General features: G+C 37.2%; 1 protein-coding gene across 2 annotated transcripts in view; it reads left to right on the top strand.

Annotated features, from left to right (window-relative positions):
- The window catches only part of ZDHHC20 (zinc finger DHHC-type palmitoyltransferase 20), a 54,292-nt gene that overhangs the window by 15,090 nt on the left and 13,068 nt on the right, over positions 1–26,134 (top strand). The window contains exons 2-7 of one of the 2 annotated variants that reach the window (XM_058186338.1): positions 203–229; positions 9,885–9,979; positions 11,961–12,081; positions 13,800–13,869; positions 23,013–23,045; positions 24,841–24,961. In XM_058186338.1, the coding sequence (XP_058042321.1) occupies positions 203–229; positions 9,885–9,979; positions 11,961–12,081; positions 13,800–13,869; positions 23,013–23,045; positions 24,841–24,961 (467 nt within the window). The remainder of the gene's footprint in view (positions 1–202; positions 230–9,884; positions 9,980–11,960; positions 12,082–13,799; positions 13,870–23,012; positions 23,046–24,840; positions 24,962–26,134) is intronic. The other variant, XM_058186339.1, reaches the window with a different exon arrangement.

Raw genomic sequence — 26,134 nt, 5'->3', positions numbered from 1 at the left:
TCCGTCATTTCCCCAGGGAAAAATGGGCACCATCCTTCAATTGTTTTGTAATTACCTATGTAAATAAATAGGTTTTTTTTGGAGTGGAGAACAACAAAATGCACGTTCCCTTCCATTAACTTAATATGTTTGAATACATTGTGTTTTAGTAATGTGCTTGATTTCTAAAATTGACTCACCTCGCGTTTTGTTTTTCCTCCAGTTACAGTTACCTCAATTGGAGAAAAAGGTATGATTCTTTCTTTGTAAAACATTTTATTTCTGTGCATATGTCAAATCATATTTGAGTTTTATCTTGCAAAATTACTAATCGCTTGAGTTTTGGAAAGAAAAAAATGTAATTCCAGCATCAGGCCTTTCCGTCATGTGATGGACGCCTTCGGCTTTTGAAAAAAATGGGATCTTGGCAACAGAAATATTGCTGACGCTTGCCTAAAATCTAAAATTACTCAGTTTTCTGAAGCAACAGAAGCAGCATAAGCTTACTTGTTCATCAGATTAAAGATCCACAAGAATTGCTGAGCTAAATAAACAAAAATAATTTATTCTAACCAGAAAGTATCTCAAAAAATATGCAAAGTACTTTCCATTTTTCATCCAATAAATACTGGTGTGTCCTCTAACCTACATTCACCAGAATAGTTTGGTCTAGTGGTTAAGGCACCAGATTAGAAAGCAGGAGAGCATGAATTCAAGTGCCGCCTTAGCCATGAAGGCAAATTAGGTGATTTTGAGCCAATCACTCTGTCTTAGATTAACCCACCTCACAGGGTTGTTGTTGTGGGGAAAACAGGAGTTGGAAGATGTGTTGTATATGTTTGCCGCCTTGAGTTAGTTGTAAAAATAATAAAGGTGGGGTACTAATAATTAAAAACAACTAATAGCACAAATTACAATTTTCAATGAGTTAGTTGCATGTCTTTGTCTGTAAACTGAATATTGCTCCACCATCACCTGTGAAGTTCAAATAAGCAATTACCTATATTAAACTACAGATTTCAAAGGTATTCTTACTCTTTGCCTCGAAATTCCACCCCAGAATGTTCTGCTTTCCCTAGCAATGCCTCTCCTTCCTTAACAATCTTTAAAATACAAAATAATGGGACTGGATTGTTTTGTCTATGGAAAATGGTAGGGAAAAGCTGGTTACAGATGATGTTAGGAAATGGAGAAAGGCTGCAGGGAGAAGAAAACAGATGCTTAATTAGAGAAGAATAGGAAATTAGAAATTTCCTTTTGACATCTGTAATCTTGCAAAATGATCTGTTTAAAAAGTAAACTAATTTGTTCTTCTAAAAAACTATCTGCAGTTGTAATTAAATGTCAGGAACTTCTTGGCTGGAAGATTCTAGAAGGAATATCTTCTCAAGATCAAAGATGATAATAGCAACAACTCATGTTCTTTAGCACTACTGCTGCTAATACGATCTGGAAAGATAGTAATGGGAGAAAAAAGTAAAAAAGGTTGCATGAAAGCAGCAGTTTTAAACTTTTAGAGAGAGATTAAAAAATAACAAGTAGTAGTGAAATAATGAGTCAGTTCCCATCTTAGTCTTCCAATCAGTTTTCTAGTGTCCAAAGAGGGAAGAATGAATAAACCTTTGCTGATATCATTCAGCACTAGAAAAGAGACTTCCCCCAAAATATATGGTACTTCAAATTTTTCTGGTCATCAAGATTTAGGTGCTACAATGCAATCTTGTTCTTATTAAAGAAATTAAGTCCTTGGCTTCTTGTGAAGTAAGTTTCTCAAAGGGTATCTAGAAAAGGAATCCTTATTTAATCATTCCTAATAGGTATATGCATAGACTAGCCAATTGTTGTAAAAAATAGTCTGAATTGACAATTACAGAATCTGGAATAAAAGTTAGAAAACTGGATCTCTTTTCTCCTATAGTTTGTTATGAGAAAAGCAGGAAAAAAATATAAATTCTAATTCCTTGTCTACATTTATCATAAAACGCAAATGCAGCACATTAAATTGTTTCCAATTAGTAGTCTGACAGGAGTATAAACTATATTGCTATACAACGTCAATAATGATATTTCAAACCTACCCTAATTGGCCATTGGCCAATTCTATCATTGTCATGTAAAGTCAGGGGTGAAATGTTCCCAGTTCGGACCAGATCAACTGATCTGGTAGCAATGGCAGCGGGTAATTCAGAGAACTGGTAGCAAAAATCCCTCCCCACCCCATGCCCAGCTGAGCCACGCAATCATCAGAGCCTTTTTTTTTAACTTTTAAAAGCAATTTTAAAAACCTCTTCGACTGAAGAGGTTGAAAAAAATGCTTTTAAAGTGTTAAAACAAGGCTCTGACGATCCCAGCTGAGGTGCCTGATCATCAGAGGCTTTTTTTTTTAACGTTTAAAAGCATTTTTTAAAAGGTAAAAAAGCTGAAGCCTGCTAAGCAAAAAATGGAGGATGTAGGCAAAAAATGGGGGTGGGTGGGGCGTTCGTTTGAGAGAGAGACAGAGAGAGAGGGAGGGAGGGAGGGAAGGAGGAAAGGAGGGAGGAAAAAGGAGAGGAAGGAAGGACTACAAATTGGCACTAGACATAGCTTCAGAGGATAATCCAGGGCTGGAAGGGACCTGGAGGTCATCTAGTCCAGCCTTGCTCCAGCAGGACATTGTTAGTGAGTTTCTGTCTTTTGATCCCCCAGTCACAAAGCCATGCCCATCCAGTCACATGACCCCCCCACCAAGCCATGCCCACCAAGCCACGCCCACAAAACTGGTATGAAAGAAATTTAGATTTCACCACTGTGTAAAGTAGTTTAGATTCACTATCATATGCCTTACATGCTTAATGTTTTGAGACTGTCTAAAGTTTCAATAATTAAATTAAGGATTAAAGAACGCAAGGGGTTTCCTCGGGATACCACAAAATTGCTTGGTGGTTAAGAAAAACTCCATTTGGTATTTTGTAACCCAGTGAACAAAAGATGATAGAAATCTATATCTCCTTGTTACAAGTCCTCTCTGAACTGTATTAAATGTCTTTTCAGTGTCCCACAAGGTTAGAAAATCCTGTTCTAAATTATCTGCCATGATAATTTATGGTCTGGTCTGGTCTAATATGATTTATGCTTGAGCAGGATATTGGACTAGAAGACCTCCAAGGTCACTTTCAATTGTGTTTTTCCATGTTTTATTTCCAAAACATAAGTTGTCAAATAAATTTTATCAAATGTGTGTTTACTTTTTATAAATACCAATTGACATGTGTGAATTATCCACAATTTCATTTTCTATATAGCCTCATAGCTAGTGTTGCAATTAATATTTTAGCGTTAAGATAAATGCTTACACATTTCTTTTTCAGGCTTTTTAATATTTCCATAACATAGACTTCCTAAAATGAAATTTATAAAAGTAGAGGGAATATAGAAAGATTAATTGGTTGATTGTGAATTTCTACCAATATAGGTTTTCTGATACATCTAGAAAAATTGTAAACCATTCAACTAAAAATCCATTAGATCCAGGGCTTTCCTCAGTTTCATTGATTGAATTGTCCCTATAACTTCTTACAAAATCAATAGGTGTGCTGTTTTTCTTCCTCTGAGATCTCTTACATTTGAAATTTATAGTTTGCTGCAGAGTTAGTGATGTCTCCAATATATATATATACATATATATATCTGAGTGTAAAAATAATGAAACTGGTAATAACTAATATAAAATTGTGTTGTTTCAATCAGTGAAACAATACTTTTCCAGCTTTCTCTCTTGATTCCCCATAAATCTGATTAAAATACAGTATTTCATCAAATATTCAGATTTTTCTAAAAATGGTAGCCCCAATTTAATTTTAGCTGCTATAAAAACTTGATAGAATTCATTGGGGGGGGGGACGGTATTTCTAGCATAAGGCAAAAGTGAGTCTTTAATCATCTTTTCCAACTGTATAAGATTAAAATCTTAAAATCTCTTTTTTGCAAAGGCAATAGTAATAAAGGATCTCTAAGTAAATGCCTTAAACGCATCCCAAAGGATTAGCATATTGGTAAAGCCCATTTTAAAAAGCATCTTGATCTATTCCAAAATAGGAGGTTTTGGGGGAATTATTTAGAAGCTGTCTTGAATTAGAATGGTATAATCAGGCCACCTTTCCTTAAACCCCCAGAGCAGAAAAATACAGCTGTTACATCATGCTTCCATGCACTGGGCATCACATGACTTTCAGCTCATCCCCAGAAGGGAATTTCATTATCTTTACACAGTTTATTCTGCATGGTGGTTTCAGTTACAATGGCCATCAAGCATCACCGCACTACCAATTTGATCCTTTATTGGGACACCTCAGATGCAGGTAGCAAGATGTTTACTCTGTGCAATCTTGTACTGGGGATTGAACTCCTGATCCTTTGGATTTTAAATGACTATACAATGCATGGGTTTTAGGAGCTATCCAGGTCCTGGCTAATTTATATTTACCATTAACCACCTCCAACCTGTCACACACCCTATTAAATTACATTTCAAGTGAACTCAGATATTTGAAATGATTAGGTTTAACAATAATTGCTCAAATGAAGTTAACCTCGGTTTTATTTTACTGCATTTCAGTTCAAATACTTTGTTGTTTCTCACAAATGTTTTAATGTAACAATTAAAGTGACAGATTCCATATATATATATTATTTCATTCATTCATTCTCTCGGTTCATTTTTCAAAACAATATATGGCTGCCCATCTCAGATTCATAATTCTGGGCAGGTAACAGGTTTTTTTTTTAAAAAAAATAGAATATTGTTAAAAATATCATATGTACTCTCAAAACGAATTGTTTCAGCCAATTGTTTCTATTCAAGTAATATTTATAGTTTCATAAAATTGTGTGCATTCAAGGCTGCCCACCCACTAAAAAAATATCCAGTGGTCTATGTCATTGGAGCAGACAAATCCTCCTAATGCCTCTGGATTGCATTGAAGCCTAATGGTATTTCTTCTTAAACTTTTGTTCTTTATCAGCTTGGAAAGTAGGTCAACAATTACTCATTTGGTATGAGATTGTGACAGAAACATAAAATATTCAGTATTTTGCGAAAGTTCCCCTCAGTTCATCAATTAGTTACAAAAGGTCTTTTCTTTCTTTTCTTTTCTTTTACAATTCCTGAAAGCTACTTGCAGTTGTTTACAAACAGAAAATCTTCAATCACTGAAATAGCAACTTCTGGATTTAAGAGATAAAGCCCATTGTAGTAATTGGCGTTCCATTATCTTTTTAATGTAACTTTATAAATCTATTCAGGAAATATAGTTGGGTTACGAACCTTAAAGTACAAAAACTAGCAATCTGCACATGGTAAATGAACTGGAAGCTATTGACATAAAAATTTTGCTTTAGCTTCTCAGTTTAGATAAGTTGATAGAGGAAAACATCTATCAAATCTTCTTGACTCATGGTTGCTTCTGGATTGGAAGTAGCATGCCTTCTAATACTAGCTGCAGGTGAACAGAAGCGTATCTCCCTCTCCTACCTGTGAGAAGCATCTGGTTGGCACTGAAAAAACACTGGCCTAAGATGGACCTTGGCTGATCCAGCACAGCAATTTATACAGTTATGTTCTGACATTCTTAAATACAGTTTCTTCCATGGAATAAATAATATCTTTTTGCTCCTATAATAGCATTTTTTGAACTTTGTAATGTTTACTAATATATTACTTATTTTATGTAAATTACTCTTAGCTTATAGAAATATTTGGAACAAGGAACAAAGCACCGATAGCATATGTATTTTTTCAGAATAATGAATTTGTATTTTCCTATTGCTGACTATATTAAGTACTGCAAGTATTATGACCAAGTGAGTTTATGAACTCTTTATAAAATCATATGTGACTTGTTCTAGCTAAGCCATTTGCTTTTCAATTACTGGACATGATTAGTTCAGAGCCAAGGTTCTGTAATGCATATTATTATCTCTAAGGCAAAGAGTATCTTGAATAAACTCTTGTTACTAAAACACATATATTACTGGTTAGTTTATTTATTTTATTGCTTTATTTACTTTATTGCCAACATTTTGGAAGATAAAGATTCAGAAGGCTCTTGACAGACTTTAGCATGGGCCCTATCCAACAAGATGCAGTTCAGTGGTGAGAAAAGTTAAGGTCCTGCACCTAGACAGGAAAAAACAAATACATAGGTATAGAATAGGCAGTACCTGGCTCAATAGTAGTAACTGAGAGAGAAATCTAGGTATCCTTATGGATCACTGTTAAGTATGAGTAAGCAGTGTGCTACGCCTGCCAAAAAAGCCAATGCAGTTCTAGGCTGCATCAACAGAAGGATAGCACCAAGATCTCAGGAAGTGATAGTACCACTGTATGCTACTCTAGTGAGCCCACATCTGGAATACTAGTTCTGATCAACATGATACAGAAAAGATGTTGAGGCCCTAGAAAGAGTCCAGAGAAGAGCAACAAAAGATGATAAGGATCTTGAGACTAAATCCTAAAATGAACGGCAAAGGGAACTAGGCAGAGGTGGGTTTCAGCAGATTCTGACCAGTTCTGGAGAACCGGTAGTGGAAATTTTGAGTAGTTCAGAGAACTGGTAGTAAAAATTCTGAGTGATCCAGCCCTCATCTATTCTCTGCCTCCCAAGTCCCAGCTGATTGGGAGGAAATGGGGATTTTGCAGTAACCTTCCCCTGGAGTGGGGTGGGAATGGAGATTTTACAGTATCCTTCCTCTGCCACGCCCACCAAGCCATGCCACACCCACAGAACCGGTAGTAAAAAATTTTGAAACCCACCAATGGAACTAGGTATGTTTAGTCTAATGAAGAAAAGGCTTGGAGAGACATGATTGCTGTTTCCCAATATTTGAAGGGCTTATACAGAGAAAGGTGCATAGATTTATTCTCCAATAGCACCTGAGGGCAGGACAAGAAGCAACAGGTGAAGCTTGTCAAAGGGAGATTCAACCTGAAAATAAGGAAGAATTTCTTATGACAGAATGATTAATCAATGGAACAGTTTGCCTCCCAGCGTTTTGGATGCTCCATCACTGAAGGTTTTCAAAAAAAAAAAAAAAAGATTGGACAACCATTTGTCTGGGATGGTATAAGAACTCCTGCCTTGAGCAGGCGATTGGACTAGAAGACCTACGTCCCTTCCAGCCCTTTGATTCAATGATTTTATGGAGTTAAACCAACCCAATAGGCATTAGAATATGCATAGCAATTAACATGCATGCATAAAGCTACAGTTGGAATTTTGCAATTGCTCTTGATATATCTAATAATTGGTCACTTAAAATTTTTCTATAACTGGAAAGCTTCCTCACTCAAAACTGCTCTGTCTTGCTGGGACTGAACTTAAGCCTGTTTGTCTCTATCTAGGCTGTAACAGCCTCCAGGACATAGGGACAAGTTCTCAACAGCATCTTCTGTTTCGGCCATAGTTGAGATATAAAGCTGAGTATTATATTTACAACACATGACTCCATGCAGATGTTAAAGAAGAATGAATGCATCAAGATAGAATAGTTTCTCACGGACTATACATTTGCTTATTATAAATATTCATAATTTCAGAACTAAGAAAGATATAAATTACGAGTACCAGATTACGTTGGCAGACTGAACTTATCCAGATGCAATAGAGGATGACCTTTTCTGAAGCTGAGGCTGGATTTTATTAATTCAAAATGTATTCAATTTATATAGACACACATCTCATATTTGCAACTCTGAGCAGCTCACATGTTAAAAACAACCACATGACAACACAGCAAAATATGAAAACGGCAAAAACAAATTAAGTCTTAAAATGAAATGAAAAATCTAATTAAAAATAAAAAATAAAATTTAGAAAAGGATTTTATAAGTGCAAGGATTTTAACATATGATGATTTCCAGTTCCATATTTTGTGATAATAAAATACAATTTATAATATTTGTAGTGCTGATCTCAAATTGCATATATATTATTGCTATCATATATTCTTTATGCAGGAAAACATACCTTTGATTCTAAACTCAGTTTAGAAACCTCAGGCAAAACTGGCTTCTGTTATCAATACTGTGGTTATCTAAAAAGAAGACGGCCCTGATTTTTAAAATCCAGAAAAATAAAAAGCAAAGACAAAATTCCAATGCAATTACTAGTTACTATGGTTGCCATCATTAGCTGAAAACAATTCTGGCAATTTCTACTCCTCATATATGTATCTATGTATCTCAGGTTTCTTTGTGTGTGCATATGTGTTTGTATGTATGCTATTCCTACAAGTCATTCTTAAAGCATGGAAAGATCAGGGTCTCCAAATAATTGAATTAATATTGGCTGATTAAAATAAATTGGCTACAAAACAAGGAACCTGCTCAGGACTTATCTGGCTGTCTATCTTGTATAATGACTCTAGGCAGCTTACAACAATCCATAAAAACACAGCTAAAATCAGAAGTAGTCTTCCCCTCCAGGCACCAGACTAAACAGCCTCCCAATCTGGCCCATACCCTAGTCCAAGATTAGGGGGGAAAGCCAGGTGGAAGACTCAAACAGAAGGAATCCCTTGTATCTCAGGAGGGAGGCTACTCCAAAGGGCTGGGGCAGCCATCAGGTATCAGCATTTAACAAAGAAGACCTGGAGTATGCTCACCTACCTAACCTAGTACACTGTTTCTCCAAAAATAAGACCTATCCTGAAAAAAAGCCCTAGCATGTTTTTATGCATGTGCCTAATATAAGCCCTACCCCCAAAATAAGCCTTAAGAGCCTGTGCAGCAATCTGGCCATCCATTCTGTCTGGTTGCTCACAGTGCCGCGGTTGCAAGGTGAGGTGGTGTAGCTGCCCCACTTGCCCCGCACCAGCTTATTTCAGGATCCCCTCAGCTTATTTCAGGATCCCCTCAGCCAGGCCAATCACGCCCCATCAGCTGCCTTGCACCAGCAGGCATGTGCAGCAGGAGCCCATGTAACCGCCGGCCCACTTCTTTGTGCTCGCAACCGCAACAGAACAGGATGCTGAGCAGTGTGCTGGTGCCAGGGCTGCGAGGCGAGGCAGGTGTCGGGGTGTGGGTGGCCTGTCTGCGGAGGCCCTAATGTAAGCCAGTGCATGGCATGTGGGGCAGCTCCACCCCCACCTTGTGGCGGTGGCAGTGGTGCATTGTGGGGCCTCCTGTCCCGCTGTGAGCAAGCAGAAGAAGTGGGCCTCCTCCCATACATGGAGAAAATAAGACACTCCTCAAAAATAAGCCCTATTGCTTAATTTGGGGCCCAAAAGAAAATAAGACCCAGTGTTATTTTCGGGGAAACACAGGTAGGAGCGTAGATACCATTAGTGAGAGGCAGTCCCACAACTAACCTGGGTCTGTGCCATGTGGATCTTGAGAGATGATAACCAATAACTTGAACTGGATCTAGAAAGCAACTACAGCAGTCCAATTACTTGGATAAACTGCTAGACGCCCAAAACCTGACTTGCCCCTGCATTCTGAAGTAGTTACTGCTTCCAGATATTATTTAAAAGCAATTAAATTGCAGTAATCCATATGCTTAGAGCATCCTTTTGTGATTGAAATGGTTTCTAGGATAGAACAACATCCATACCTATAATTTCACACTTTGGTTTACAAGCCAGACTTCAAATCTACTTTTAATTTTTGTTTGCCAACTCCCTACAATTGTTATTTGACTCAATTGGAACTGATCTATTTTTTGTATGACCCTATTATTATTGATTTATTGTTGGCTATTACTCAGGGTTCTGTGCAATCTCATATTCTACAATTATATCTTTAAATTTATTTTGCTAGTAGGTCAAAGGAAATGTTGCATTAATCCCCTAATCCTTTTTCATGTTACTGTTTTTGCTCTTTTTAACAGTTTTCACTGAATTTGTATTTGTATTTATTTTTATTGCAGTTGTCTACCTTGTGATTTTTCATCTATCATTTGTTATGTTTGCGTGGTCCTATTGGAAGACTATTTTTACATCTCCTGCCTCCCCTTCCAATGAGGTAAATGTTATCATTGGCAAAGTTATGCAGTTTTTACTATTGAATTGTTCGTGATACTAATGCTTGCTTTAAAATAAGATTTGTTAAATTTTCTTTTTGTTTAGTTTTTCTATTCCCATTTAATAAATTATATTGCATTGTTGTGAATGAAAATCAGACAATTTTTTTCTGAAATTATCACATTGCCACAGCTTAATTTAGATTTCTTTAATTTGAAGTTTCCTGTTTTGAATGAGATAGCTTAGTAATACAGCGTTCAGATAGGTGGCCTTCGTGTTCTGTTTCATAGTCTTAATATAGTTATAAACCAATTCACAATCTGCACATTTTTGTAATCATTCTTACTTTAACAATTATGCTCAAAACAAACTATTTTAAGACACCCAAATAATGTCCAAATTCTATAGAAATGTACATTGTCATTATGAAGTCATTATCAATTCTCTAATCCATGTTACATCCAGAGAGAGAAAGAGAGATACAACTGCTTTTGCTAATTTAAATTAAACATTCCTAAAAATAATTATTTTATCAATGCCCTATGGTAAATCAAAATGCAACCTGAGACAATTATAATTCAGCAGTTATAGTTTTTTAATGGTTTTGCTAAATAGCTCTTCTATTTAGAGCAGGGCTGTCAAACTCCCAGCCTACGGGCCGGATGTGTCACATGCTAGCTACGCCCACGCCTGATTTAGCAAAGAGGGAAAAAGTTCTGATATGTCACATGACCCCGCCAATGTGAGTTTGACAGCCCTGATTTAGAGTCAAACATTATCTGGGTCTTTTTTAATTGTAGGCCTGGATGTATTTATTTTTTTTCACTCTCAAAAGTTAGCCTGAAGTGTGTTTTCACAGTACGTTTTTGAAAGTAGAAAAGCAATGGTAGAGCATTAGATAGTATTTTAAAATTTTAAAATAGACAAATATCTGTGAATAACCAGACTGCCCTTCTGTCACCCTAATGGGGAGAGATCCAAACCATCATTTCTGGGATTGATTGCACTGGGCAGGCAGATTCACAGAGGGAACAATGCCATAGATATCAAGGAATCAAGCAGATAAGGTTTTATTGATCAAAACCAGCATTCAGCATCTCATTAGGCTTCACCTGCTTTTAATTTGTGACTACCTATTTTTAAAAGCTTAGAATCTGCCATCGCACTTAAGAAGATCCTAAACCCAGTTTCAGCCTGTTTACAAATAGGTAATACCAAAGAGACATTCATGCAGATGACAAGGTTTTGAAAGGTATATTAAAAAGTGGTTTTGAAGCTGGCCATCTATTTCGATTGGAGCTACAATTCTGTACGGTCACTTTTTTATGAAATGCATAGACTATCATCCTGTTGAATTGAAATGCTTTCCACATTATGGCATCCTGTCTTAAAATATAAGGGCAGTGCTCAGCTTGCTCAGCTTGTCACTGTGGATTGGCAAAGTGTTGAAATTTTCCAGGGCTTCAGTCTCATGCTTTTATTTAGTGGGTTCATTACTGCATCATTCCTGAATTGCCTTCATCATCCAATTCTTGATCCCTGTGGGCAAGTGAGGGTTTAATAAGTGGAATCCTGTTTCCAGCCAACCAGCGCAAATGTTCATTATATAAATTTGAACAGTGCAGTTTCCATCTGTCTAGGCCACTGCACATTTTATGTGACAGTCACAATTGCTGAATCCACCAGAAGTCTAGATAGTGTAATTAACATGCATTCATAATTACCAGATGTCATATACCTAGTAATAATGTAGAGTGGTAGGCGATACGTTTGTACAGTACTAAAGAGATTTTGGGGAAATAGATTTTAGGTTAGGATAATATACATTATCTGTCTGGTGATACAAACTGGTCAGCTCTTTTGGTTTAATATTTCTTTGAATTAATAGTGTATAAAAATTCTATACATATCATCTAAATATAAGTTAGCAGAGGCGAAATATAATTAGTAGGCAAAAAACATGCTTTTCTCCTTTTCTGCAGTTTTGCTTATCAAAAACTGATAAGGAGCAATATGAAAAAGAAGAGAGACCAGAATCTCAGCAGGAAATTCTAAGAAGAGCTGCTAAAGATCTCCCTGTCTATACAACAACAACATCAAGAGGTAAGCCATTAGCGTTGCCTTCCCTTGACTTGCACCAGATGTGTTATCTTTATTTCTACATCAAGAGACAGATTTTTCCAAAATAAAACAACAATTCTTTCTGATATCTGTATCACGTGAACATTTCTAAAATGTTCCTTAGCCAGGCTGAGTTGCACAACCCCTCTACTAACTGCATTTATAGCATTCATCCAGGTTCAAAATGTACCAGAAATCCATTATTTGCAAAGATATTTTTGATGTTTTGTGAAAAAGGATGGTAGTATCTCCCTGTTTAAAATGGGAGGGAAATGATATTTTACTGTCATTTTGAAAGTTTTGCATGGTATTTGTTTGTTTAGTTGTTTATTTAATTTACCATATTTTTTGGAGTATAAGATGCTCTGGAGTATAAGATACACTTTAGTTTTGGGGGAGGAAAACAAGAAAAAGAAATTCTGCCTCTGCCCACCAGCATCCATCGGTATTCATCTGGCTAGTGTCCTTGCAGCAAACAGCAAATAGCCTGGTCAGCTTCAGCACATTATCGCAGCCTGATTCAGCACGAGCAGCTGATTGGCGGTTGGATCGGCCTCCCAGAATACTGCCAGTCAGATGTTCCAGGCTGCAGGGATTGCCCATCGTCACCTCCGCGTGTCACGTTTTTGGCCTCTGCACGTCACGTTTTTGGTCTCTGCGCGTTGCATTTTCAGCCTCTGCACGCTCCATTCCAGGCTGCCAGGATCGCCACACCACATTGCCACCGATTGTCACCTCTGCATGTCACATTTTCAGCCGGTTCCATGTGGTGGGGACTGGTGAGGGCGATGATCACCGCCTGGACATGGCTGAAAATATGACACACAGAGGCCGAAAATGGGGCATGCAGAGGCCGAAAATGCAATGTGCAGATGCGGTGATGGTCTGTGGCGATCCCCGCAGTCCGGAACGTGTCTAAAACAGAGCGTGCAGAAGCCAAAAACGCGACGTGCAGAGGCCCCCACAGTTGAAGGGTGGGGGCCGGTGGGTGGGTGGGGCTTCGGCAACATTCGCTGTATAAGATGCACAGACATTTCCACCCACTTTTAGGGTGGGGAAGTGCATCTTATACTTCGAAAAATATGGTATAGGGCCAGTCAATTCACACATAGAGACTCCATGTGGTTAACTCAAAGTTCCAGGTATTTGTTTATAAAATCTATAAGGTGCCCCTTTCAGAGTCATTTCTTGGTGACTCTGGAAGGTATAAGGGAAAAATCAAAATTAATAACTGTTCCAGATATTATTTAGATCAGGGGTCCCCCACCCTGGGCTGCTATCCAGTGCAAGTGGCTGACAAGTATGTGAAGCATATTTGCACATGGGCGGAATTAAGTTGCATGGACAAGAGCATCCCCTTCCCCCTGCCACCGTTATCACTGCCAGTCCATGGAGACAAAAACGTTGAGGACCACTGGTTTAGGTTATGTTCATTTCTGTAGGTAGATATACAGATAGATTATTTTCCTATTACTTTCGCAGCTCTGTACTGGAGTTGGGTGGCCAATAAAATTTATATGAATAAATAATAAGTTATTGGAGAGTTCTCACATTACTCCCTACCCATTTATCTTTGAAATATGACTGTCCTGTTTACATTTTAAATTCATCTAGATTCTGTTTTGAGAAGCATGAAAAATTTAAAGTCCTAATTCTGAAGCTTCGTATTTCATATCTTGACTTTGAAATCTTCAATTTAGCTATTAGATACTGCGATAGATGCCAGCTAATCAAACCTGATCGATGTCATCATTGTTCTGCATGTGACCTGTAAGTATATACCGATTCTAGGTTGGATTGATGAGTCTGTTTTCAAACATACCTTCAGACCTGAAGTCACAAAGTTCCTTTTCCACATACAGGTAGTCCTCGCTTACTGACTACTTCTTCAGCATGTCTTCAAAGTTGCAGCATTGCTGAATGAGTGGTACTTACAACTGTTTCTCTCAAAGTTCCTGGCATTGTAGCACCCTACACACAATCATGGCAATTGCAGTCTGAATACTTGACAACCAGCTTGCATTTATGACAATTGTAGCAACAGCCCACTGTCATGGTGTGGCCATTTGAGGCCTTCCCTGCCAACTTAGCCCAAGCAAAATCAATGGGGATTGCCAGCAGGGAAGGTTGCACAGTTGCGCTGATAATCCCCTCACTTCTTGCTTCCTTCGGCCCCGACTTTCCTACACTTGTTTGCTTCCCACATCCTCCTTCCCTGGCTTCTGCAGCACTCCCTCTCCCAACTTACGTGTGGCCTGCACCAGACCTCTCAAGGCTCATCTCTGCACTCCCTACCTGGGACTTCGGCTGCTTCCTGCTTTATGCCCCGCATGTCTTGGGGTTGTGAGGACAACTGGGAATGCCTTGGTTTCTGTCTTTAAGTAATGCAGTCACACACGATGTGGCACTTTATAGCCGCATCACTTGGCAACAGCAATCCTGGTTTCCATTGTAACCTGAGGACTGCCTGTATAAGGTGTTTCTTCATAATAATCTGTTTTGCAAGTGGGGAAAAAGTAAAAAAAAACTCATTTATTTCATTTGTTACATTTATATAAGAGAGATTGACAGGCCCATATTCACACAATGATCTTCTCTGGCTGAAAATGAGCTTGAACTTGCCTATCTTAGCTATATTTTTCATGAGTTTGTATAAACTGTATCATCAGAATTAAGAATAATGTATAACCATGAGCTGTTTCTTTCCCATGAAAAAGAACGTAATAGTTATGGTTTTATTGTAAATTGTGTCTTTTAAAGAGCGTTCAAGTAAAGAAATATTCATTATAGAAAGCAAGGGAGAAAGAAAAGAAAACAGTCAAATTAATCTGTATATTTTGTATTCCATGATTACGTGTGTGTGTGTGTGTGTGTGTGTGTGTGTGTGTGTGTGTGTGAGAGAGAGAGAGAGAGAGAGAGAGAGAGAGAGAGAGAGAGAGAGAGAGAGAGAGAGAGAGAGAGCGCATTTTAATAAGTCTTATTTGATTAAACTCCGACATATTGGTGAGTTACATGGTCTGAGTTCACACATCAACCATTCAGATCTCTATTAGGATCATAGATCGGCATAAAGAGAGTGGGGTACAGTTAATTAAAAAGCAGAGAAGACACATAAAAATAAGAAGAAGCTAGAAAATATAATATTAAATCAGAAATTATACATAGACGAGTCTAAAAAAATCTAAGAAATGGAATAGAAACATTAGATGGGTGTAGGGGAGAATAAAGGTTAGTGTATGGAAGATTATTTCAAATTAGAGAGCACTCTCATATGGTGAACTAGATGCTCATTAAGTAATGATGTATGGTACAGGACATCATCCAAAGAATTTTAAGCACTGCTGTGCAGAATGTGGCAGCGCTGTATTTTGTGGCAGGATTGATGCAATAGGAGGTATAAAAGTATCCCATGTATTCTGGGTATTTATGCAGTAATGGTGAGATGAGGCTACTATAAATGTCTCTGTCATAAAGGCACTGGAGAAGCACATGCTCTGTTGTTCCTGTGTGTCCAGTGTCACAAAAGCATTGTCTCTCTAAGTAAGGAATCCTCCTGTATTGACCTTCAGGGACAGCTGAGGGGACATGATGCCAGAGTAAATGCCCTCTAGTGATTAAATAAATAAAGGAGTCTGAATACCTGTTGGATTCACTGGGAATACCAATGATTGTGAAAGTAGCTTTCCCAGAGTGATGCTCATCCATTACAAACATTAATTTAAACCAATAATTATGACATATTAAACTAGTATATAAAGGTTGGCTTGGGACCAGGTTATCTGAAGGACTGTCTCTTACCAGTCACATCTACCTGACCCATTAGAGCGGGGAGGCAGGGAATGTTGCAGGTCCCATCCTCTAGGGAGATACACCTGGTAGGACCCAGAAGAAGGGCCTTCTCCGTGGTGGCTCCCTCTCTCTGGAACATCATTCCCCTCCCAGAGATTAGAATGGCCCCCACTCTACCAGAAAGCCCTGAAGGCCTGGTTCTGCCAGCGGGCCTGGGGATCCCAGAGTGGGATGGAGCCCATTAAATGGCTCATGTGAGGTACTGTTGTTGGGGGTTAGGGGGTGATTTTATTATATTAATTTATTATATGACTCTTCTTTTATTAGTTTTATTGTTATTATATGAGGTTTTATATTCTGTAAGCCACCTTGAGTTGCCATGGATGAATAGGCAACAATATAAATTCCATAAATAAATAAGTCAGTCAGTCAGTCAGCAGGGGTGTCAAACGTAAGGCCCAGGGGCCAGATCCAGCCTATGAAGTGCTTAGATCCACAGGGCTGTCCTGGAAACAGTGAAGGACTGGCCCACAGTGCCTCTGCCAGTGAAAATGGAGCACTGTTTTCTCTGGCAGAGGCTTGTAGGAGGCCATCTCAGCCGAAAACAGAGCTCAGGAGCCCATTTTTGCTGGCAGAGTGCTCAGGTCACCATGGGCGCCCCCAGCACGCATGATTGCGAGCTGACCACGCCAACCCTGACCTTGCCCACCCCGGCCCCCTGAGATCAAATACAACCCTGATGCAGCCTTCAATGAGATCAAATTTGACATCCCTACTCTACAGAGTGTATGTATCACGATAAAAAAATTTTTCTAAAATTTTGGAAATTCTACTTGAAATGTTTTATCTTATAAACCAACCAGCATATTGATGTGCACTGCTCACTGACATTCATTTGGGTCTTTCTGTGAGCAGAACAGATTAACTCACTCAAGAATCTGAATATTTGTTTATCATGCTTTCCATGCCAAGATGCCTTGCTTATCATTCCCAAGCAAGCAAGTATTGGAAGCCATGGTTACCCAGAATTGCAGTCAAATTATGTTTACATTGGTTATATTATGCTGTGACTGCAATAAAAATCACAGTCTGGTGTATGTCAGTGTTGCCATGGCATAGAAACTTTGATTGCTCAGATACTCATGAATTTTCCTGATGGTGCTTTCAGGGTTGATCTCATCTCAGACACACCAGAAGCAGTTAGATACTGTATTTCCCTGAAAACAAGACCCTGTCTTATATTTTTTTGAACCCTGAAATAAGCACTTGGCCTTATTGCCATGCACTCAAAAGCCCATTGGGTTTATTATCAGGGGATGTCTTATTTTGGGGGAAACAGGGTAGTTAGTTTCTTAGATATCAAATTATAACATCTATCCCATTGCAATTCTATGGCTCCATATTATTGTAATTTTATTATGGTTTTATTTTAATTTAATATTTTTCTCCTGTAAGAGCTGTGGTGGCGCAGTTGTTAGAGTACAGTACTGCAGGCTACTTCTGCTGATTGCCAGCAGTTCAGCAGTTCAAGTCCCACTCATTCAAGGTTGACTCAATCTTCCATCCTTCCGAGGCGGGTAAAATGAGGACCCAGATTGTTGTGAGCAATATGCTGGCTCTGTAAACCGCTTAGAAAGCACTGTGAAGCAGCATATAAGTCTTAAGTGATATTGCTATTGTCCCCATATTTTATATATATATTTGCTGACACTTTAATTAAACTAAATTTGTATATCAATGATTGCATGACCTCTGTAGATGTCATACACTAAATAAATAAAAAAAATAATCACCGCATAGATTCCTCATAAATTTATTCAGAAATACATTAATCAATGGGAGATTGTGCATCCTTGTCTTATTCCCTGATCAATGTTGAATCTCTTGTTAAACATTCTATTTCATTTCATACCTCTATGTCATTCTTCATTCAGGAACCAATTCTGAAAACATTTCTTAATTCCAACATATTAGCTTTATCATATGCTTTTTTAAAATCAATAAACAGAATAAACTTACTTTCTTATATTCAAACATTTCTTAGTGAGCTGCTGAAAAGCAAAAAGCTGATCTGCATATTCCTTCGCTGCCATTAAGCTACAATGCCTCAGATGTTGGTCCTTGTCAATCCTCTTATCTATGTGATCAAAATTCTTCCAAGCACCTTCTTGGACTTCCTGTGGCTCCGCTGGTCGTTGAGGATGGTCTTTTTAGACCGCCAGCCCTGGATCGCGCAGAGCCGCTAAGACAGCGAAAATCAGCTGTCTAGCGGCTTGGAAACCTTTCCCTTGGGCGAAGAGGGAAAGGTGAGCGATCGGTTTGAGGTAGAGCTCCCCCCAAAGCTCCAGGAATGATCCTGGAGGCTTGAAGGGAAGAGCTCCCTTGGTAGCCCGAAGAGCTCCGGATCCAGAACGCCTCTGGTTTTGTTTTGTTTTTGGCAGAGCAAAACGCCGCGTCCACATCTGTGATCAATAATGAGTTTAAATGGATTTTTGACTTAACCAGACAGAGCAATGTCAGTAGGCAAGTTAGATGTAAGTACCAGACATCAACCCCCTCTGTGGATTTTGTTCGAGAAGAAAGGAAATGGTGTCTGAGAATAAAGGGAGTGAAAGTGAAAGACAAAGAGGTGCTTATTAACATCGTTACCGTTTGTAATTTTGCTTAAACTTGCTGGATTATACGTTTATATGAAAAAACTATAAAGTGAAAGCTGGAAGGATTATACAACTGACCTAATTTATCTTAAATACTGTGTTTATGGAAAGACTTTGACTTTGTTTCAAATTATAAAATTAAAGTAAGATGGCTTCTGTACAAATACAGCCTGCTGTTTTCAAGGAAGTTGGAGCGCCGTTAGTTCAACTATATGAATTACAAGAGGAGCTGAAGGAATTCCTGAAGGCTCAAATTTCTGTTCGGGATAAAAAAACTAAGGAAATTGAGGAGAAAATATTGAAAATTAAAGACTTTGTTGCAGCTGAGGATGAAGAGATACGAGAAGAAATGCTGGCAGCATTTAAGACTTTGATTGAATACACAAAACAATTGGGTGAAAAAGTGGAAGAGATGGATCAAGTTAATTCGAATTTAAAAAGCAAAATAGAGGAGTTTCAGACCAAGGCAGAGAATATAAATCAGTGGGATCATAGAGTTGAAGAAATTAATCAAGTTAATTTGGATTTAAAAAATAAAATAGAGGTTCTTCAAATTAAGGCGGAGAGAGCAGAAGAAGAGCGGGTTCTATTGCAATACAGAGTTATGGAATTTGCATTGAGAGTAAGAGGTTGGAAAGAAAATAAACGAGAGGACTTGAAAAAGATTTTTGCAGAGGCTTTTGCACAGCTGATCGGACAGAAACCAGTGGACTTTGAAATCCAAATTGAAAAAATTTACCGTGTTAATTCATGGGTTGCAAAGCAGAGACATTTGCCAAGAGATGTAGTAATTTATTTTACATCTAGGAAGATTAGGAATGAAATTTCACAAGTTTCTTTTAAAAATAAAATTCAAATATTGGGACAAGAGGTATTGGTACTGAAAGGAATTCCTCTTAAAATGTTAAGAAATAGAAAAGAATATGCTTTTTTGGTGGATCAGCTTAGAAATCTCCAGATACAGTATAGATGGAATGTACCAGCTGGATTAACAGTAAACTATAAGGGAGGGAGATATTGTCTTAATACAGTTTTTAAAGCAAGGGATTTTTACACTAAAGTATTGAAGTTTGCCATTGTTAGAAGTTAAGATGAAAGGAGAGGTGGGAATGCTTAAAAAGGGGGAAGAAATACAGAAAGTCGTAGGGAAGGATCAAAGTATGATTGTAACTACTAAATGTAAACAGTAAGGAGTAAAGAAGTAATATTTTCAAATGAAAAGACTTTCCTTTCATGGGATAGGGTAAATTATAAGCGATATTTTTGAATAGTAAAAGTAAGAAGTTATGGGTTGTATGATAAATGGGATGTAAACTGTTTAGAAAGTTATAGTATGGGGAATATGGGGAAGAATATGAGGTAAATGTTAAATTCATATAAGGAAAGATGATGTTTATTATTAAGTATGATGGAGATAATATGATGGATTATAAGGTATACAGAGGAATAATTTTTGATATTACAACATTGGAAGATGGGATATTGTTTATTACAGAAGATTGGACTTTAAATTTAATGATGAGAAGGTAGAATGATCACCATATTTGAAAGATTATTTTTGAAAGATATATACAATGGAGATTGATATAACAAAATACTAAATAGCTTTTAAATGAATAGAAGGTAATTGTATTAGTATTAATATTTTCCTTTTTTTTTCTTTTTTTATGGAAAAGGGGAGTTGAGGTTCAAGAAGAGGGATGGGAGTTTATGTTAATTAGCATATTTTAGTTTATGATTGTTAGATACGATACCCTGTATTTGCTCTGGGAAGTCGGGGGGGGAGAAGGGAGGGAGGGAGGAGGGAGGGGAACGGTTAGGGTTGAGGGGAGGGCGGGATGTATGGGGAAAAAATCTTGTAAAACTTTTTCAATAAAAAAAATTCTTCCAAGCACCTTCTTAAACACACTTAACAAACAGTTCTTGTTTGGTTTTTACATTCACTGGAATGTTATTATGGATATCATCAATCATGGATTCCTACTTTCATAAACAACTAAAGAAGGTAAAGGTTTCCCTGTCAGTCGTGGGGGGGGGGTATTCATTTTTGTTTCTTAGCCGAGGAATCCAGCGTTGTCCAAAGACAATTTCTGGAGTCATGTGGCCAGCGTGGCTATATGCCAAACATGCACAGAACACGGTTACTTTCCCACCAAAGTGGTGCCTATCAACCTATTTGCACTTGCAGTCTTTTGCACTGCTAGGTAGTCAGGATCTGGGGCAAATAACGGGAGTTCACCCCATTGGGGAGAGCTTGGGTCTCAAATCTGACCTGTCAGCTCTCCAGCTGAAAAGCTCAGCGCCTTTAACTGCTGAGCCATCGCACCCCCCCATAAACATCTACAGCAACCTAAATAGCATCAATTCATACTTTATGACATACACCTTAGCACTTTCATTCATAATTACTGCTTCAAATCCCTGCATTCATTCATCAATTCCACTGCATAAGATTAGACCATGTTCATTCAGTCCTATTTCACTGTATCCATTTCTTTTTCACAGACACATAAAAACCAATTTTCATTTCATACAAGCCCAAATATATCGTTCTTCACCATACATCCTGACTTCAGCTTTCACATATTGTTTTCAACAATATACGAAAGTGTAGACTATTTACTGTTCTTATTGCCATGTATAGTATTCCTTGCTGATTATAAAATGAGGAAAAGGTCCATCAATTTTGGTAGATTTTTGGTAGTATGCTACAAGCATAACCAAAACTCATGTTTACACAAGCATACTCATGCTATTCTGTGCAAGCCAATCTGCTGTTGCTGCACCCTATGAGTTCAGAGAACACCACATATTGACACAGACTCAAAATTCACGTATTGGGAATATGGAGGTTAAAGTAATACAAAAAGGAAAACTTAAATAACCATTTAGTGCCACATCTCAAAGCAAATTATGTAACCATGGCTGTGCTGTACTTTATTTTTATTTTTATTTTTTTAAGTTAAAGATATATAAGATATATATATAATATATACCTCCTATATATTGTATGGCTTTGAGTTTGTGACAGAAGTAAGATAGGATTCTATTACATTGACTCCATTACCCAGCTTTCTTGGCAGTGTACAGCCCCATAGTACTCCTTCTCACAACCTTTTGAATTCCCGTGTCAGTATTACAGACCCCAGCTGAAAATGCATGCATTCAGTATATCATTAATGCTGTTGTGCTCCATTAATCTGCTTTAGAATATGCTAAGAAGAATGCGGTCTCTAGAAGCTGAGTGTGTTGCTTTGTAGTAATAGCATTTTTCACAGACAATTAGTGTTTTAATTTGAATTAATGCTAAAGGTAGTAAACACCGGATGCATGAAAAAAAATCCTTCCAGTGACTTGAAAATGAAAGGTAGTTGTAGAAAAGTTGTAACTATGCGAAAGAATAGCAAAGTTAAGTGGAGAGGGAGCTGCTCTATCCTCTTGCCTTTTTGTGCCAAATGCCTCTATTGTTCGTCCATACAGTAGTGGCCAAAATTGTAGAAACCTTTTGGGAAAAGTGTATTTTCTAAAACTAGCTAATAATTTTTTTAGTAGTACCATAAAATTATATATCAATGGAAAGATAATTTAATCAAGAATGTAATGCAATAACTTTTATGAAGGATTTGCTATTAGAATACCAGTTACAGTATAAAGAAGAAAAGGGAAACACGTAGAAAAAATGAGATATATAAAAATTATCACCACAGAAAAAACGAGATATACAAAAATTATCACCATGTCAGTTAATAGTTAGGTAACCTTTAGCATGAATTACGACATTACAACATCTTCCCATGGAGTGAACCAAGTCTTTTAGTTCTGCAGCTGTTATAATGTGAAACCAAGATTGAATGATTGCTTCTGTTAGCTGGGTTTTATTGCTGGGTCGCTTCTGACTAACAAGTTTCTTTAGTCCGCTCCATAGATTTTCAACTGGGTGAAGGTCTGGGCTATTCCCAGGCCATTCCAGCAGTGGAATATGATTATCTTGAAACTCCAAAAAAAAAAAGCCATCAAACCTCAAAAATACACTTTTCCCAAAAGGTTTCCACAATTTTGGCCACTACTGTAAGCAAAGAGAATATGCACACATTATGCACTCCTCTATCCATTTCTTCTCCCTATTGTAAAATGGATTGAGTGAAAAGGGGGTTCTGAAGCTTAAGCAGGCCCCTACCTTTTTTCTCAAATTACAACTGTGTTCTGATTTTCTTGATTGCATTTTATGGTGAAGGAAAATATATAGGAAAACTCCATGAATCTACCTTGTAATATTTTGCTTTTTCCTGACTGCTTTAAACAATCTGGGTACAGAGTTGGAGTGATCAATGGTTTCCAAGATATTACAGTGCTGGAAAAGACTTTGAAAGTTTGAATTAGATATATTTATTGAAAAAAAGCATAATACTATTCATGTATTGATTGATTCATGTATTTGATTGATTTAGATGTCTTCTTTTATTTTAGATGTGTACTGAAAATGGATCATCATTGTCCTTGGTATGTTTTTTTCTAATTCCTCCTTGTTTTTGGTTTTGTATCAGAACAAATAAGTAAGCTCTTTTATTATTGGGAATGCACTAAATGAGTTAAGAGTAGGAATAATTAGGGGGAAATTTAAAGAGTTAAGTACGAACAGTCTAAATTTAAGTTAGGTTGATTTTTATTTTCTCACAATAAAAACCTTAGGTTATTTTCTCACTAGCAACAAACAGGACATTCTAGAATCATCAACTATAACTTTGTCAAAATAATAGTAACAAGAGAGGCTTTATAATGCTTCAAGGATAGGTGAGTAGCTGAGTACTGGTAATTCTCTGAAGATGCTTTAAACCACTAGTTTGTAAATGGTCTGTAAATGATCTTAGACAATCATGATTTCTTAAACTAATGGAATCTTTATTATTAAACATAGGTAAGAGCAAGGTTAAATGGTAACATTGCTAGCAATATTAGATAAATACATATTACTGTTCTGTTTTTACTTGTTATAAAATGACTAGAAAAAAGATGGAGATCCCCAAGTCCCAAGGTCATTTTTTGTCTTTAACCCCTTTATTGTGATGCCCCCAAGAGAGCAGTGAGATAACCTAGAGGTGGAGCTCTCACCTCACAATCAGGAAGCTGTGAGTTCAATCCTAGGTAGCAGCAGATATTTCCCTCTCTGGCTGAGTAATTGTCTGCTGTGAACTCAGCATATAAGGAACAAGTGGACATTAAACAAGTATCCCCTCAAGTATAAGGGGATACGGTTTATACCGTGTTTTCCCGAAAATAAGCCCTCCCAAAAAATGAGCCCTCCCTGAAAATATTTAACCACATGCGCAGCTGGTCCCCGCCATTTCCTCCAGTTAGAGTTAGGGAGACAGAGCTGGAAATCAGGTAAGATGGCAAGAGGAGCCCCGTCTCGCTCCATGAGCCCCAAAATAATAAGACCTCTGCGCAAATAAGACCAACCGCTTATTTTGGGATTAAAAAAAATATAAGACAGGGTCTTATTTTCGGGGAAACATGGTATGTATGTAATAAATCTTATATATTGAATTTTATATATATATGTACATACAGACATATATAAACACACAGACGTATATAAAGATATTTTTATTCTAATATTGTATGTCAGAGCCTGTGACATGGCTATACTGATGGTGGTTTGTGGTTTTATGTCAGCTGTCAATTATGTGTTTTTTGTTACCTTGTTGTTACTGTTGTGTTTTTTATTGTTAGCCATCCCTGAGTCATTATGATGAGGTAGGCAGCTATATAAATTAAAATAAATAAAATAAAATGTGCTACAATGCAAACTTTTATGCTTTTAGTGGAGTCATACTAAAAGCCTAAGAGGCTTCTCTGGAAACAATCAGACAATTTGAATTTTATTTTAAGATTTTTTTAAATAAAATAAAATAAACATTAATACCAGTCTTTGCTACCATCTTCATCTTCAGCAATAGTCTTGAATTCCATATAGGTCTACAGGTGTTCTTAGTTCTTTGTTCAGAAATGAATCTAATGCCTTCTTCTTTTCCTCACACACACACACACACACACACACCCCAAAAGGCAAAAACAAGCTAAAGAGGTAGAAAATATTCTGGAAGGATGACAAAAGCAATTCCTTTAGTTTGCTTTCTAGGAAAGAGTAACTGACAGTGATCCTTATAGCCATTTTGTGAGGATACAGGTCATCCCATTAGCAACTGTTTTTGAGACCATCTATAACATGGCTGCCAAAATTTGTTTAACTATGTTGTAGAAAGAAAGAAAAAGCTATTTCTTTTTCCTTTTCTAGGGTGAATAACTGCGTGGGATTTTCCAACTACAAGTTTTTTCTCCTCTTTTTATTTTATTCCCTCCTGTATTGTCTGTTTGTTGCTGCTACGGTTCTTCAGTATTTCATAAAGTTTTGGACAGTAAGTTCCTTAAAATTAAAAAGTCTTAAACTTAAAAAAAATACAGAAGCATTGTGTTTTCATGCTTCACAATATACCTAACTGTCATCAATTTGAGATGAAGTAGTAAAATACTAAATACATAAATTTTATATATAATACATGGTTTTTGATTCGTTGCAGCCAAATTTGCTGTCTTGTGGATTGTACCTTTTGTGTTGGCTTTTCATGCATGTTTTAAGAAAGCACATTATATATGTATAACATTCATATCAACATTGCCCTCTTCTAATTTCAAAATAAACCTGATTTTTAATCTTCATTCTGATTGAATAGCATACCTGGCTCCATAAATCAGATCATTTTTAATATTGCTTTAAACCTTTGGAATAGCAGCATTGTGGTTTTGGAAAAGAATTGGCTAACATTCATAGACTGTGAAGGATGTTACTTGAATGTGAATAATTTATACAGTAAGTAAGCACAAAATGAAACATTTTTATAGTAAAAATAACTTGTACATGCATTTTTGCATTAAAAATATATTTTTTTACTCAGGGTAAACCTAATCATGAGGGGTTATTTATTGTTAACCTGCACACACCTGTGATATCTCTTCATGATTCAGGCAAATACAGATATCTGTAGACTAACTGGTACAATTCATGTAGTTCCTTTTCTCTTCTTGGCATGCCATGGTACATGCACATTAAGTAATGAAGATTTTGTACTGAGTCGCAGCTGAGAAATTGCAAGACAATAGGACTCTTAATGAAATTTGAAATGTTTGATTTTGAAATTTGGATTTGTTTAAAGATCTTGATGCATTCCAAACTTTGAAACAGTAATTCCCCAATTTGCATGTAATGGAAAACTGTAGTTAACCAAAACCTTCCTGGATATTGCAGCATGGCCCACTGAAATAAAAGGTGCTAAAATAATCTTAGCATATCAGTACTTTGTCTTATTAAAGCATAATATGTATGTTCCTATTGAGAGAGAAGTTAGTTGAAGCTGAGATTACTGATTGAACCAGCTGACATCCTGGAGGCTACATTTTCCACTCAAGCATTCTGTCTCTAACATTCCACTTATTCTGTTATTACTAAATATCTAAGGAACAAGGATCTCTTTCTTTCTTTTTCTTTCTTTCCTTTCTTCCTTCCTTCCTTCCTTCCTTCCTTCCTTCCTTCC

This window comes from Ahaetulla prasina, chromosome 5 (genome assembly GCF_028640845.1).
Source record: "Ahaetulla prasina isolate Xishuangbanna chromosome 5, ASM2864084v1, whole genome shotgun sequence".
Taxonomy (NCBI): Eukaryota; Metazoa; Chordata; class Lepidosauria; order Squamata; family Colubridae; genus Ahaetulla; species Ahaetulla prasina.
This window is presented reverse-complemented; position numbering and strand designations above follow the sequence as displayed.